General features: G+C 46.7%; 1 protein-coding gene across 1 annotated transcript in view; it reads left to right on the top strand.

Moving 5' to 3' along the window:
- Nucleotides 1-16,871, top strand: part of MYLK (myosin light chain kinase) — a gene marked incomplete in the record, with an annotated part of 315,646 nt that overhangs the window by 191,836 nt on the left and 106,939 nt on the right. Inside the window, 3 exon segments of the mRNA XM_034786555.1 lie at nt 5,146-5,283; nt 11,428-11,625; nt 13,341-13,587. Coding sequence (XP_034642446.1) covers nt 5,146-5,283; nt 11,428-11,625; nt 13,341-13,587 — 583 coding nt within the window.

The raw sequence follows: 16,871 nt of genomic DNA, 5'->3' as shown, positions 1-16,871 counted from the left end.
AAAAAGCAACAGAGGGTCCTGTGGCACCTTTAAGACTAACAGAAGTATTGGGAGCATAAGCTTTCGTGGGTGAGAACCTCACTTCTTCAGATGCAAGAGATGCATCTGAAGAAGTGAGCTTCTCACCCACGAAAGCTTATGCTCCCAATACTTCTGTTAGTCTTAAAGGTGCCACAGGACCCTCTGTTGCTCTTTCCCATTTGACTGCCTTTCTACCTCTGGCACCAGAAATGTCATAGGAGAAGTTGTTTCTGCCAGAAGTTTAGTGAGACACTGCTCTCATAAGATTTCCAGACCGATTTCTGAAAAGGAAGCAGTTCAAAGAAGCATCTAAACTCTGGGGTTAATATGGCAGAAAGGGCTTGGGGGCAGGGGTGTGTGTGAGATAAATCCCAAGTCACCCCAAAACCTGCCTCTTGTTGTATAGGATGTGCTGTCAACCCTTTGTTCTTGAGTATTATGTTTCTCTTGTCCCATCTCCGCCCCCACCCTCCTCTTATACAAGTGTTTGGAAAGTCACTAGTTAAATTCCCAATGCCATGTGTGTGGCTAGTTGGTGACTGGTGGTGGTTTTGAGTGGGTGTGGTCTGCATTTGTTAAATCCTGAGGTTTCTCCAAGGACCCATTGCAAGCTGTTGTTCTTTTTCCAAGAGGAAAAAAATCAGTCAAAATACTTAGCTAAATATTTTCAATACGTGGTGGAAACATATAGTGCCTGTCTACTTTCATCATAAATGGGCATGAGTTATTTATTTAACCTGGAATTAGAGAGGCCCTGTTAACGTTTTATCTTTTTTTCATAAAAACACAAGACATTTTTTCAAGCATCATCTATGCAAGGTAAAATAACGTGTGTGAGAAACCGGAGAAAATAGGTTTTCTTCCAAAGTAAGTTAGGAAAATACTTGTGCAGCCTTGCTAACAAGTTCTAAGTCCGGAAGTATTATAATGCAGTCTGCAATAGCTTTTTAAGTTACTGTAATGCATTATTGTTTCCAGTGTTGTAGCCATGTTGTTCCCAGGATATTAGAGAGATAAGGTGAGCGAGGTAATATCTTGTATTGGACCAACTTCTGTTGGTGGGAACGTCAAGCTTTCGAGCTTACACAGAGACCTGAAGAAGAGCTGGTCCAATACAAGATATTACTTCACCAACCTTGTACTGCAATATGTGATTTACAAAAGGAGAGCAGGGTAATGATTAAGGCCTAGATCCTGCAATTTAATACTCCAGCACAAGCATGCCACATTGCAAAGTTGGATCCCAGACTGAGAAAGTGTGGCTTTAGACCAAGAGTCGGCGAGACTACAAGAGAACATCCATATTGTCAGAGTCTAGAGTCCATGAGAAGTCACACCTTTGTCAGCATATCCATTCAATTTCCTAAGCATAATTAAAATCCAGTGTCTTGTGTCCTTTTTAGAGGAGGGGACATTACATGGAATAAGTGGTCATGGTTTCATTTTAAAGAGTTGGTGTTTAAAATCCAGAATTTAACTCTCTATAATATAAGCCATTTTCAAGTTTAGAAATAAATGGCAATTATGATAATCTGCTTTAAAATACCAGTGCATGCAGCACACTGTGTTTGAACAGGAATAGCTTAAAATCAGATTGTTCCCGGTAAGACACATCTTTGGTGGTGGTGGGGTTTAAATCTGTTTTGTTAGTGCTGAGTGTATTTGAAAAAAGTATGTTCTGGTTTCTTTGTAGTCAATCTCTTCAACCGTTCATTTATTGCACTCTAATTAGATTGTAAGCCGTGGGGCAAGGGCTGTTTTTTGTTCTGTGTTTGTACAACACCTAGTACAGTTGGGTCCTGGTTATGACTAGAGCCCCTAGGCGCTATGGTCATACTACTACTAGGTGTCATAATTTGAATGGTAATACTAGTTATCTTAGCCATGATTGAAAAAATTAGGTTTGTTCAGTCTGAAGAAGAGAATTGTAAGTGGAGGGGGGCATGATAGTCTTCAGTACATTAAAAAGTTGTCATAAAGAGGAGGGTGATACATTGTTCTCCTTATCCACTGAAGACAGGACAAAAAGTAATGAGTTTAAATTGCAGCAAGGGAGATTTAAGGTAGCCATTAGGAAAAAAATCCTAAATGTAAGGCTAGTTAAGCACTGGAACAAATTACCTAGGGAGACTGTAGAATCTCGGTCATTGGAGGTATTTAAGACCAGGCAAACACCTGCGAGGGATAGTCTAGACAATGCGTAGTCTTGCTTCAGTGCACGGGATTGGACTAGATGGCCGGTCGAGGTCTCTTCCAGTCCTACATTTCTATGATTCTTTGATTGCACTTTTCATTTCCCTTGGAATTCTCACTCAAACAGGTGCAATTAAGGAGCTATTAGAGCACTGTCCGAGTCTCATAAATGCTCACATCCATTGCTACAGAGCTGCCTTCCCTGCCATATGTGCACTCTAACAAGCGTGAGCATCAGAAAACCGTGTCATTTCCACTACTGGTCATAAAATATAATGAGAAATTAAGTAGTGGACCATTTCAAGTAAATCTGAAAGGCTTAATACTACATTCTTAAGGAGAAGTTTAAAACAAACAATGTCTGTGTATTGATACAGAACATGTTTATAAGGATAGGAATGTCTCCCTAGAGGTTATGATATACACAGTGCCTTTCTTTCTGCTCCTGAAGAGACCCTGCTCAGCTTTAGGAATTTTTCCCCCCTATGATATTCAGCCTCATTTTTCATGTCCATAATTTCATTCCATTTCCGTCTTGTCCCACCTTAATAATTCTTCTCCCTCGCTAGTCTTTACATCCTTTTACCCTTTCCCTTCCCGCTCTTTTGTTGTTGAGCTAAACATACGTTGTTTAAATATCTTTAAGCTTTCTGTAAGGGTGAAATTCACCTCTGTGTAGAGATTGATACAAGCCTAAGCACTGCTTAAGTTCAACCTAAGCCTTGTTTCTGAGATTTAAGCAGTGCTTCGCTCTCTGCGCTTCACCTTAAAGTGTCAGGTACTATAGGTCAGCATTGACCAGTCACGATGGCAGATTGCTATTTAGACCTCGATCCTGCAAGTGACTATACATGGGTAGAGCCGTCCTTCCACACACAGCCCCTGTGAAATCGTCAACACTGCATGCGTGTGGCGGGGTTCATCTGCTTGGAACAACTTGCGAAACTGGAGCCTAAACTCGTAATCACTCTTTGTTATATTTAAGATGTAATTATTTGTAGTGGTTTGCTCTTCATCACCACTGCAGATGTCCTTTAACTTTGATACAGCTTTGTATAAACAGCTGGTTTTATTCCAGTGCATAAAACATGCATTTTTGTGGTGCATTTTCGGAGGAGTTAATGCTGCTGACACATTGTTTTTTGAGTTTTGTTTTTGACATATTCCTTCTGCAGTGACTAAACCAGTTAAACATATTCTGGGCATACTGTGTAGTCTCGTCTCTTGATAACAGAACAGAAATTCACCTGTTTAGATTATACAGAACAAGGGACTCAAACGTTCTAGTAAATGTCCTGGTCAGTCTTAGTGGAGTACTGTTCGTAACAATGCTGTTTCCACCCTTTGTGTTCCTTCTTTTTTAGTTTGCCTGTCCCGTTCCTCCTCTTTGCGTGCCTTCTTCCTTCTCTCTGTATTTGTAAAGTGTTATGAGATGCTGGGATAAAGGGCATTATTTCTCAGTGTCCTTTTTGGTCTCTACTCTCTCCTATTTCCTATCCTATTTCTCTCTTCCTCCCCTTCCCGCCCCCATTCTTTTTGTCTCCTTCTCCCCCTTTTAATGGCTGTCCCTCCCTCCCCAATTGGTATTCCTTTCTGTGTGGTGCTTTGCCAGGCACTAGAAATGTAGCAGAGGAAACTAGCTTGGATTGCACAATGCAACAGTCCTTTTCCAGCACTTCCTTTCTCTAACATTCTCCATGAGTGAAGAATGAAATACAGGGGGAGCTAACAGACCCTTGTAGCTTGTTACCGGAATTGGGCCTGAACCAAAATCATGACCATTTTACCTACACAATGCCACTTGCACTGCAAATAGGTGCTAGATAAAGGAAGCATGGTGGAAAATGAGGCATTTCAAAAGCTAAGCCCATTAAATTCAGCTGCAGTAGGTCCGAGTTCCCACATTTCTTACCGAACGAGCTTCGATCTCTTTCTATCCATCCCTATGGGAAAAACTTCCTGTACCATAAGCCTCTGGGACAAAACCTCATTAGAAAAGGCCCCTCTTAGACAAAAACACTCTAGGGAGAATTAGGGCAAAATCTCTTGGATGGGAACAGACACAAAAGAAGCTGTTCTTGTTTATGGAGGGCCACAAGTGTGTGCTTGTCATTGTACAAGACTAAACAATCTGTACCCTCAGCGAGCTCACAAGATAAATCAAACAGCAAGTGTTCCCAAGTGATTGACAGATATTCGATGGCTTGCTATATTTGGCCACCACCACTACATTGGCTCCATAAATGCCCTTCCTTTGAGCTTTTGAGCAGAAGTACCTACCCTTATCTGATGCATCTGTCAGGATCTAGCCAAATAAGCTGATTTCACACCATATGAATTCCTCCAGACAGACTGTAGTAGGACTCTCCAGCAATCCTGGATAATTTTTAACTAAAGGAGCTATAGTTTAGTTATATACCCTAAAGTAAGGATAAACAGAGCTCATCCTTCAGGGCATAAGTCGATTGCCTCAGGGGGCAGGAAGAAATCTTTCCCATCATTGCACATTTTGCTGAGTGTAATACAGGTCGGGGGTGAGGTGGGTTTCCATATTCCACTATGAATTGCGCATTCATGAAAGGAACTGGATTGTCAGCTATAGAGAGAAAGTCTCTGCATAAGGAGAGGTGTATTAAGGAAAATTGGTTCAAACTTCTCCATGCTATCCTGCCAATATACCTGAACTCTGAACTGGGAGGATTGGGGGAAGGAGGTTACTTCAGTCAATACTTTCACTCAGTTTTTGGCCTCTCTTCTGGGCTGCCAGCAGGAGACACAGCCATGTTGGTGGTGGGTTTTGGTGACGTGTATACCTGTTCAAGAACTGGACTGAGACCACCCAACTGAAACCACCCTGAGTCAAAGAGCAGCTAATATGAATAGTGAGAGTTCCCAGTAAGAGATCTTTCTGTTTTTCCATTGATTCCACAGAAAAGAAAAGCAGCAAGAAAGTGGAAAGCACACAGTCTGTCCAGACTAACAAGACCTTTGCACCAGTCTTCCTTAAAGGCCTGACTGACCTCAAGGTAATGGATGGAAGCCAAGTAATAATGACCGTGGAAGTATCAGGTAAGTAACCAAGTATCAGCATTATTTAAAAGAGAAACCTTGGATGCTAGACCTACCAAATAATTAAAATGTGCAGTGTTTGCCTTTTATACCTTAGTGAGAGAGACTTTGTAATTAAATATAATGCTTCAAGGAGCCAATTTTAACAAAGCAAAAATCAGGGTCGTCTGGACTGAACCTGAAGGTGGATGAACACTGTCTATTGTTAGTGTTCAGATCCGTAGAAGGATCTCTTTATTGTAATAATAAGCAGAATAATATCAACTCCATGTTGTTGAACTGAAATTAAGTCTTGAAGGGCTCATAATAGCCTGTGCTGTGAACCAGACAAGATTGAACTGCTGTCAGCTGGTGCAAGATTAGTGCTGTAGAAGAGAGATCAGCCGTAGTATGAACTTTGGTACCACAAATCTTTGGCAGCTAACTTTGATCAGAGAATCTAAAATGTCATTTTATAGCTCACACCTTTATTTATTTTTTTTATCTCCAAAGAGATGTACTAAAAAATACTCAACATTACCTCCCATCACAGACATCTCCATTGACATCCATGGCTCTTTGAAGTTGAAATCATCAAGTGTCAGGTTAATTCCCTTACTCACACTGAGTAGTACCTTACTATTGAGTAGTCCTATTTATTCCATATGGATGGTGCCAAGGGGTAAAGTACTACTCAGTGTGAGTAAGGGTCTCACTTACTTGACCCAGAGTTGAGCTATTAAAAACAAACAAACCCCAACCCTACCATCTTTTGGCTAAGATCTTCCCTATGGAGCAACCAACATCTCATGGAGAACCTTCTACTGGAAATAATTTTGCCTGTTACAATAATTAGAGTAGGTGACTGGGAGACAGCCTTTTGGGCAAAAGTTGTCATTGTACTTTGTGCTCTCACTGGGGACTTCTGCTTTAAGCTAGCATCTGTTTCTTTTGGTGTTCATCTGCTGCTTCAAGTAGATGCAGCTGTGTATTCCACTTAGGATCCAGCACATTGGAGCCAGAGAATTTTGCCTCGCAGTACCCATAGGAGGCAGTGCTCATGCCTGATCCTCATTACCCCTCCCCTGGCTATCTGAGGCAGCACCGCCTCAACCCCCCTCAGTTCCTTCTTACTGCCTGTGGCTGGAGTCAGAGCTCTGTGTGGTTCTTAACGTCATCATCTCTCTCTCTATCGTTTAGTGACGTTTCTAGTTGTATGTAGTTAGTACCCTTAGTTTTAGTGTGTGTTAAGATTTATTGTGAATTAGCTTTAGTTAAGTATTTCCCTGGTGATACCCTCACTGGTGTTTAAACATTGTCTGTTGTGTTGGGGGAGCGACCCCATGTACTATGCTTGCTGTACTTGGGCAAGGACCATGTCAGGGAGTGGTGTTCAATTTGTAAATCATCCACAAAATGGACTCAGGTGGCTAGGGACCTTTGCAGGCCATGCAGCCTGCTTCAGCACCAAGGCCTATATCAGATTGAAGGTTGCCCTCGGGTTCTGAAACTGCTGCTGTTTCGCACTCTGGATCTGGTGCCTCACTGAAGAGATGGAGGAGCTGATCCCACTCATGTGCACCAAGGAAAAGGTTGCATGAGACCAATTGAGACCACTCTGGGTCTCATGGAGACTCTTCTCCTCCAGAAAGAGCATGGACCAGTCCAGTGTTGTTGCCAGTATGCAAGGTAGAGCAGGTCCCTCTCACCACTCCCCAGTACTGTGTAGGGGCTTAGAGACCCTGTACTGTCTACTCCGGTTCCAGCTCTGGAGTGTCTGTTGTCTGGTAGATATATGGGTGATGTCGGCAGCGGTTGTTTCCACGCTGGTGGCGTATCAGGCTGCAATGGGCCTCCTCTGCCTTTCTGTCCCGACCTCTGCCTTAGTTCAGAACCTTTTCAGGGCTAATCTAGGTTATAGCCCTGGTGGGTGAGTGGGCCACTGAACTTTTGTGTCTGTTGGCACTGCACCGCAGTGTTTCCTTCTGTGATCTATGGAAGTGGGGTAGTGCCAGGCTTTATGCAAGGGACCGCCTCAGCATCAGGAAACTCCTTGTTACTGTGCTATGTTCAGTGCCACCAATGTTACTGTGGCAGCACTCGCCACCCTCCACTTCATCACTGTCTGCTACATTGTTACTACTCCTGGCACCGGAAATGGAGGTGTACTCGGGGCTGGTGGTACTATTTCCACCATTGGAGCCAGTCCCTTCCTTGTTCTGGGTGACGGCGGATGAGTCAAACCAGTTACTTGGACCTTCAGGGCTGACTCCATCTTTATCCCTGGGAATCCGAGACTCCTTGGTGTTCAGGTTGGGTTCTTCTTCCACCCACTCTCCATCACCTGGCATACATCGAGGGCTGTTCATGGAGCACCATGGGCACCAGGATTGGCATTCATCTTGTGGTCAGGATGGGGACTCCTGACCCAGCACCTGCTGGCCATCAATGCCCTATTCTTTCCCACAGTGGGATCCATGGAACCCGGAGGACACTCAGTTGAAGAGGTCGCACTCCCTCAGCTTACCCTAAGGTAAGATCACCAGGCAGATCAGTGGCCTGGACCGTTGATCTGCTGCAGGTCCAGGCACCAATTCAGCCTTCCCCTTGCAGAGCCTGTAGAGTTGTCCTGTCCAGGTTCATCAGTCCAGGAACGGGATCCAGCCTGGTGCAGTTAATGGCCTCTTTTTTTGTCCCCCAGATGATTTGACAGTGCCTGGCTCTTCCTCTCCTTTAGTGCCAGAGGACTTAAAGGCCAACCAGGACGTTTTGTGGCACATGGCCGCTTCCCTGGGCATTCAGGAGTTCCTGAAGAAGACTACCCATTAGTTGTTGGATATCCTGCAGCCGTCTGCCCTTGGGAGAGTGGTTCTCTCTATTACATATGTTCTCCTAGATCCTGCAAAGATTGTTTGGAGCACATCAGCTTTGGTACTGCAAAGAGCTTAGAGAAATGCTATTTTGTACCGGTGCAGGGATTTGAGGGCATTTACTCCCATCTGGCCCCAAATTTCCCTGGTTGTAACTGCCATGAATAATAGAACCCGGCAGGGCAGATTTAAGTCCACTTCTAAGGACAAGGAGTAGAAAGATCTTTTCTTCCCTGCAAATGTGGATTGCAAACCAGCAGGCACTGTTGTCCAAATACGATTTTGTGAATTGGACGGCTATGTCTAAGTTTGCAGATCGGTTGTCTGAAGCCTCCAGGGAGAAGTTTCAGGGGTTCGTTGCCAAAGGCTGCTAGGTGGCCAAGACATTGCAGTCCACATTGGATGTCACAGACACGTCGACCAGAATGATGGCCTCGGCAGGGACCATGAGAAGGGTGTCCTTGCTGGAGAATGTGCGCATTGTTCCCGGCATGCAACAGACTATGGAGGATTTGCTCTTCGACAGCTGAGTGTTTTTTTCAGACAAGAGGGATGAGACTCCACTTCTTCAAGGATTCTAGGGTTACGTTACGTTTCTGGGGGGTGTATATTCCAGCAGTGCAAAGGCACCACTATGGTGGTCAATAGCAGCAGAAATACTGTCTGCAACACACCTTTGAGCAGCCTGTCCCTTCCCCAAGACAATGGAGCTACCTCAGAAAGGGGCATAGGTCTCAGAAGAGAAAGTATTCAGGTCCGGGGTTTGGCCAGTCAACACACCCCTACCCTCTGATGTCCCCCCCCCCCCCGAGCTCCCATTTTGACTCTTTTGTCCAGAGCAATGGTCCAGTCATCGCCTCTGTCCGGGACGGGCTGGCTAGCTATCACAATGCTTGGAGCTTAATTACCACTGACAGCTGGGTCCTAAGCACTGTCAGATTGGGCTATGCCATCCAGTTTCTCTCCACCCCACCCTCCCTCCCTGTCCCTCTTCAGGGACTGTTCTGACGAGATACTATGCCTCGAGCAGGTCTGCTCTGAGAGCAGTGGAGAAAGTTCCTCCAGAACACTGGGGTCAGGGCTTCTATTCCCAAATCCAAAAGGAGGGGGTAAGACTTATTCTCGTCTTTTGCAATCTCAACAAATATATCAAATACTTGAGGTTCTGAATGGCCATCCTATCCACTATCCTCCCCACATTGTTTCAGAATGACTGGTTTGCTGCTCTGGACTTTCAGGATGCCTATTTTCATGTGCTGATTTTCTGAGCCACAGAAAATTCCTCTGGTTTGTCATGGCAGAGTGCCATTTTCAGTTCATGGTGCTTCCTTTCAGCCTCTCATCTGTTCTGCCCCTGTCCCCCGGATATTTACCAAGTGTACAATCATGGTGACGGTGTACCTCAGAAAGAAGGGAATCCATATCTTCCCATTTCTGGATAACTGGCTACTACGGGGCAGGCCCAGAGAGGAAGTTCTGGCTCATATGCACACTACACTGCATTTACTTGATCATCTGAGTCTCATCCTAAACACTGGGAAATCAACTTTGGCTCCCACTCAGAAAATCAAGTTCATTGGGGCGCCAATAGACTCTAAGAGTTTGATAGCATTTTTGATGATTGGTCGTTTTCAGGCAATTCACCACCTTTGCCCCGGTCTGCAGTCTCAGCCCTCCACAACGGTTCGATGTGCCTGAGGCTCTTGGGCCAAATGTCCACTTGCACACAGGTGCAAGGGGCATTCCAGTGATTGACCTGTTTGCCACAAGGGACAACAGGAAGTGCTGTCTATTCTGCTCTTGAGGGGGCCTCAGTCTGGGCTCCCTGACTGATGCCTTCCATCTCAGCTAGCAATCGGTTCTCTTGTATGCTTTTCCCCTGATTCCAATCATTCCACAGGTCATCCTCCAGCTGAAAGCGGATTGGGCCAAGCTCAACCTGATTGCCCTGGCATGGCTGAGGGAGTGTTGTTTCTCCAGCCTTCTTGTGCTGGTGATTCAGCCTCCCATATCCCTTCCTCCCCATCCTGACTTATGCTCCAAAGAAAAAGTTATTTTACTGCTGCACCCAAAACAATTTGTCTAATGTGATTTCTCAGTTTCATTTGAGCCAGGGAGTGTATTTACTTGTGTTCTTTCCTAAGCCACGTTCATCCCTGGAGAGCATCATCTCCAAACATTAGATGATGTCTAACCTACCTGGGCAGGACTAAACCATTTTTGTTTCGCCTCATCTGTGTCATATGCAGATCATATGAAGGGGCAAACGATCTCTAGGTGGATAACATCCTGTAACAAGATTGCATACAAAATAGCTTCGACTATACCTCCTCAGCAGGTGAGAGCTCATTCTATGAGAGTGCAAGCTACGTCAAGTGATGTTTCAATATTGGACGTTTGCAGGGCTGCCACTTGGCTGTCCATACGTACATTTACGAACCATTATGCCATTACTGTGTCATCCAGAGCAGATGCAAACCTTTAGATAGAATCTGAGCCCCGCCTCTTGGGGTGAGTACTGCTTGTGAGTCACCCAAGTGAGATACGTGGCTGCATCTACTTGAAGAAGAGGAAACAGTTACTTAATGTAACTGTGGTTCTTAGAGATATGATGTGGATGTGTATTCCATGACCCACTCTGTCCCCCCTGCATTGGAGCCTGGTTTTTGGACGTTGAGCACGAAGGAACTAAAGGGGGGGGGGTCAAGGCAGCACTGCCTCGTATAGCCAGGGGAGGGGCTATGAGCACGCTGCACAAGCACTGCCCCCTACGGATACTGCTAGGCACAATTCTCTGGCTCCGGTGTGCTGGGCGCGCGCACACCTAAATGGAATACACATCTGCATCAGATCTCAAAGAACCACAGTTACAATAAGTAACTGTTTCTTCTGCCAGTTCTTCCGTACCTGAAATCACAATCTTTGAACACTTCTATTGTGCCCCTAATAGATGATTCTGGCTTGAATCTGAGTGAGGCAGATACAGATTCAACTTTACAGTGGGTTGTGTTTCCATGCTGATCCCATACATGGTAGTAAATAAAAAAAGGAGCTGTGGCAGGCGAGATAATGCAACAAGCTGAGTTGTGTTTATACCAAATGTCTTTCAGAGTGTTTCATGAGTTGTGATCCAAGTCCTAGCACAAAAAGGCACAGCACGCAATAGGTAATCAGTGCGATTTGTGCCTGCTTGTGCCATGGCTGAAATGGGCCTTTTCTGAGATCCTAAGAAGTTGATGAGGTTGCGTCTCATTTCAGTTGTGTTGATGCCTTTTGTTTTTTTGGTGTTGCGCAGCTAACCCACCTCCTGAAATTATCTGGCTGCACAATGGGAAAGAAATCCAAGAGACAGAAGACTTTCACTTCGAAAAGAAAGGCAATGAATACAGCCTGTACATCCAGGAGGTATTCCCTGAGGACACGGGCAAATATACCTGCGAAGCATGGAATGACTTAGGAGAAACTCAGACCCAAGCAACTTTGACTGTACAAGGTATGAAGCTTGAAGCTCTCTGAACCTTCCAAGTTTAGGAAGAGCACAAAGGACAGCATTCCAGTCTGCTGGATGAGGGTCTATTTAAAGTAGATGGTGTATGTAAGGTATGTTGTGGTGGATACTGCAAGCACTCAGATCTGTGTGTCTGGGTTAAGAGAGATGTTGAGCAGAAGCAACTTCTCCATTTTTACTATGGGATTTCCCATTATAGTTTAAAAACCTCATCCCTGCACACTATTGCTAAGGACAGTGCAAGAATTCTGCTAAATACCACTTCAGATTCTGATCATCAAGGCTTACTTAGCTATGGACTTACTGTAAACCATTTAATGCTGTTTTTCTTTCCAATTAAAGCACTGGGCAGTTGGAAAACCTGCCCAGGAGCCAGGCATGCTGGCTTCTTTTATTATTAGCACCATAAGAATAATGTGTGAGGAATACGTGGAATCTGCAATTTGAAAACAACCCCATAAATGAAGTCTGTGAAGGCAACTTCTGTGTGATGTAAATCCCATCCTTAATGTGGTTTGAAGTACAGGGAGGGGGCTCTGCCCTAAGCTAAGTGCCTGTGTCTTTAGGTGCACTCAGTACCATCTCTTTTTAAAGAAAAATACAGGGATGTTGCATGGTCAAGTCACTTAAGTATATGAGAAGCAGCCATAAGTTTTCAAGCACTCCAGTCTTGGTTCTTCCACTGGGGCCCTTGATAAGTCAAATCTTCATTCAGTTTTCCTCTCTGACTTTGCTGGAGGGAGGGATAGCTCAGTGGTTTGAGCATTGGCCTGCTAAACCCAGGATTGTGAGTTCAATCCTTGAGGGGGCCATTTAGGGATCTGGGGCAAAATCAGTACTTGGTCCTGCTAGTGAAGGCAGGGGGCTGGACTCAATGACCTTTCAAGGTCCCTTCCAGTTCTAGGAGATAAATATCTCCATTAATTTATTTATTTATTTAAATTTTGGAGGCCCAAGTTGATGTGAGGCATCTATAGCTGACTGAGCATCTATAGCTCCAATTCATATTATTTAGAATTATGGGTGCTCGGTACTTCTGAAAATTGGGCCCAAGATGTCTCAATTTGAACATCCAAAATCAGAGAGGAGTTCCAAACATTGTCCTGAATTCCTCTGTCCCAGATTCCTTAAAATGGGAAATCTGTTTCCCAGGAGTTATCTGATAAATTAATGTTTCTAAATGATTTGGAGGCTATAGGGCTTAAGCCTTGGATGCAGCAGACCGGTGACTGGCACGCCTTGGTTTGCAATGAAGAGGTGGCTTTGTCTGTCTTCCCCCTCTGCCCGACCCAGGATTCACCTTCAGGGTTCAGCCTCATGGCAGATCTGCTACACTAGCTCGTAACAGCCCCATGGATCACATTCCACTGACTCCACACCTGCTCCCAGCATGTCCCCCTACATTAGAGAGAAATCCTCAGTTCTCCATTTAGGGCAACTTTGTAACATGGGCCTAAATCTGGCCAATAATGTGATCTATCATTGCTTAATATTAGCATTACTAAGAGTTTCTTGCAAGGCTAAAGGCCAGCTGTGTTATCAGGTTAGAAGATTATACCCTAAAGTGTTCAAAATTCCCTTGTGACCCTGTAGTTGCTTTGTATGTAGCGTAGTCAGTTGGATGCTCACACTTAGGTGTGGCCATTTCTCTTGCTTATTTTTTTTGAATGCCACATTGCTCCTTCATTTGTGTGCTGCAGAACCTCAGGACGGTATTCAACCCTGGTTCATTAGCAAACCACGATCAGTGACAGCAGCTCCTGGACAGAATGTCCTTATTTCCTGTGCCATCGCTGGAGACCCTTTCCCCACAGTTCACTGGTTTAAAGATGGGCAGGAAATAATGCCGGGAGCAGGGTGTGAGATCCTGCAAAACGAGGACATCTTCACGCTGATCATGAGGAATGTGCAGCACCGTCAGGCTGGACAGTATGAAATCCAGCTCAGGTACGTTCACCACAAAAGAAATACCTGGTAGCCATTTTTTGAGGTGCAGATTTGTTGTTTCCCCAGCCCTTGGAGCACTTTGATGTAGTTATTTTCATCCCTCTCCCACTTCCATCCCCAAATTGCAGCCAGGCATCCCTCCCTTGAACAAAACAAGACCTCTCCCATTTACGTCTTCCTTTCCTAAAACCTCCCATCACCCTAGGAAGGCACAGAACTTCATGCTGCCTCTTCACAGCCTTGCATTCACTCATCTTGGCTTACATGGTGTTGTCCTGGCCAGCATGCCTGTTATTCCCAACGGCCAGCCATGGCCTTTCAGTGTAACCCGTCCTCCCCTGGCTGGTTCCTGATTTTCTGGAAAGGTCTGGATGGTCTGGAAAGCTCAATGGTTACAGCAGGGGACTGAGTTCTATTCCTGGTCTTGCCCCTGACTCCCTGTGTGACCTTGAGAAGTCACTTAATCTTTTGGTGCAACTCCTTACCCGTTTATAAAACAGATGTTATAGGGGTTCATAAATGGTGGTAATGTGCTTTGTGATCCCTGAATCAAAGTGCTGTAGAAATGTAAAGTACTATTTTGTGAATAATAAAGTAGCTGAGTCCATGTGACAGGTCAAAAGACCCATTTAAAGCTGCGACAGGAAATGAGGTGCATTTGAAAGACAAAAAGGGGGCAGAGAGAAAGAGAGAGAAGGGGCATAATTTTCTTTTTTAGATGCTGGGGGGGGGGAAATCAAGCTTGGCTAGCGGCAGCGGCAAAGGTAATATATGTATCTGATTGTGGATGTCATGGCCAACATGGAGTCACAACACTGATTCATTGGGGTATGTCTTCACTGCAGAGTTAGCCTGGGCTTTTACTCGCCTAACCCTGCCTCCCCTCCTCACACAAAAACCTCTCACTCAGCTTAAGTGATGCTTTCAAGCCATGCTAGGTGGCTTGACTGAGGGTGTGGAAGCCCAAATTCTGCTTTTATTCAGGCTGGTAACGGACCTTGCAGTGAGGACACAGGATTAATCATTCAAGTGCTGATCGTCCGTGACTTCTGTGTGCCCAGAAGGACAGACACTGGGAGTGGCTCAGCTTACTGCAGTACAATAAAACCATGGGGCATGTCCCCAGAAGTCCTAGTGACACACAGGTGAATACAGCACTAGTGAGGACACTGTAACTCAAGTGTGACTTTGCCGTGTGGCACACCCAAGCTAATTCTGCAGCGAGGACATACCTAAAATGGAAGGCTTACCATGCCATAAACGTGATAGACTAGAAAATACAGCTAAGAGCAGAAAATTCTGTAACAAAGCCAGTGCCATAGGAGATTTCTGGTGGGCTTGATGCAGACATGAAATAGCAAACTGAAGAAAGCATAACAGAGAGACTGCATAAAAGTTAGTTTATTCCCTAATCCTTTTACTACAAGAATTGTTGGGGATCACACAAGGATCAGTGCACTCATTTTGTTTGTTCTATTCCATAACAAAGCTATGTTGGAATTATTGCTGGGTGAATTTTGAAATCCCTGATTACACTCCTCTGGTTTGTAAAAGTTTCAGTTACCATTCAGGGAGCAGAAATAAAACCATGCGCTTTAGGTAACCAACCACTCTCTACAAATAATAGCTGAAGAAATTTCAGCTGGTATAAATCAGCATAGCTCCATGGTCTTCCATGGAGCTGCACTAATTGACAGCAGCTGAGAATCTGGCCCAACATGAATAGTTCATGAGCAGCCCACATTGTCCTGCACACTCAATTGTTTGTGGAGTATGGAAATATGTTTATTGCCAATCTAAACATTATCTGGGGCAGTGACAGCTGAGTCTGTTTGCCTTCTCTTTAACTGCATGGCTCTCAGAGGGCCGGATGCTTCTGTGTCAGTGCTACTGGATTTTATGATAGCACGTGATGGGCTGCACCACTCACCGGTAGTCTGGTGCCTCCTCTTCGTCACTCTGGGGATTAGCTCTATCTGTCTCTCAGGTCTGTCACTCCTCTCTCAGCCCAGGAACTGAAGTGTCTTCTTTGTGACTCAGCCCTCAGACTAGGGCACTCGGCATCTCCCTCTTCTGGGGGTATATCAAAGTCTTTCCTTCAGCAGCCCTAGGCAGTTTTCCCGGGACCTATTCACTGCCTCAGGTGCCACTCCCTCAACGGCTGGTAGGGGAACCTGCGTCCACCCTCTACTCTGGGTTCCAGTTCAGGGACCCTCAGCCCAGCAGTTCTGTTCTTTACTCTCCCAGCCCTCACTGCTTCTTCCCTGGACTGCTTCCTATCCTTCCCTGGACTGCTTCCTATCACTCTTGGTGGTCCCCCCTTCCCTGGGAGTACCAGCGCCAAACCCTCCTCCCTCTTTTCAGGGAGTGACTGCTCTTTCCCAGCAGCAGCCCCTCTCTGTTGCCAGCTTCCTGGCTTTATAGGCCCTGCCTATTCCTGCCCAGCTGAACCTGCTTATAATCAATTCCTTGCACCATGGCTCTTCCTCCAGGTGCAGCCTGTGAAGTTAATAGGCCTAGCTTAGGGTTACCATATTTTGTGCCTCCAAATGGAGGACACTCCACAGCCCCCCGGCCCCGCCCCCAGCCCCGCCCACACCCCCGACCCAACTCCGCCCCCTCCCCAAAGTCTCCGCCCCCTCCCCTGCTTCCCGCGAATATTTGATTCGCGGGAAGCCTGTAGCAGGTAAGGGGCGGTGTGGGGGGAGGAGGCGCGGCCCAGGCTGGCCCCCCGGCGTTTCCAGCCTGGGTCGGCTCGGGCCCTGGGGTGCCGGCCCCGGCCGACCACCCCCGGCCCGCCCAGCACTGCCGGCCCGGCGCACCCCCCCCGGCTCCCGGCTCCGCGGGTTGGGCCCCCGCCCGGTTCCCTGGCTCCCCGCCCCGCGGGCTCGGCTCCCCGGCTCTCGGCCCGGCTCCCGGCTCCCCGTGGGCTCGGCTCCCCGGCTCCCCGCCCGGCTCCCCGGCTCCCCGCCCCGCAGGCTCGGCTCCCCGGCCCCCCGCCGGCTCGGCTCCCCGGCTCCCCGCCCCGCGGGCTCGGCTCCCCGGCTGACCGGCTCCCCGGACCCCGGCCCCGCACCCGGCCCGGCACTGTGACCCTGGCCCGGCACTGCCCCACTGGTTCCCCGCACCGGCGCCGGCCCCAGCCGAGCACCACCGAGCCCTCCTGATTTTCCCGGACATGTCCGGCTTTTGGGGGCTCAAATCCCCGTCCGGGGGGAAATCCCCAAAAGCCGGGCATGTCCGGGAAAATCGGGAGGGCTCGGTGGTGCTCGGCCGGGGCCGGC

Source organism: Trachemys scripta, chromosome 11 (genome assembly GCF_013100865.1).
Source record: "Trachemys scripta elegans isolate TJP31775 chromosome 11, CAS_Tse_1.0, whole genome shotgun sequence".
NCBI lineage: Eukaryota > Metazoa > Chordata > Testudines > Emydidae > Trachemys > Trachemys scripta.
The sequence above is the reverse complement of the archived record's forward strand: the minus strand, read 5'-3'. Positions and strand labels throughout refer to the sequence as shown.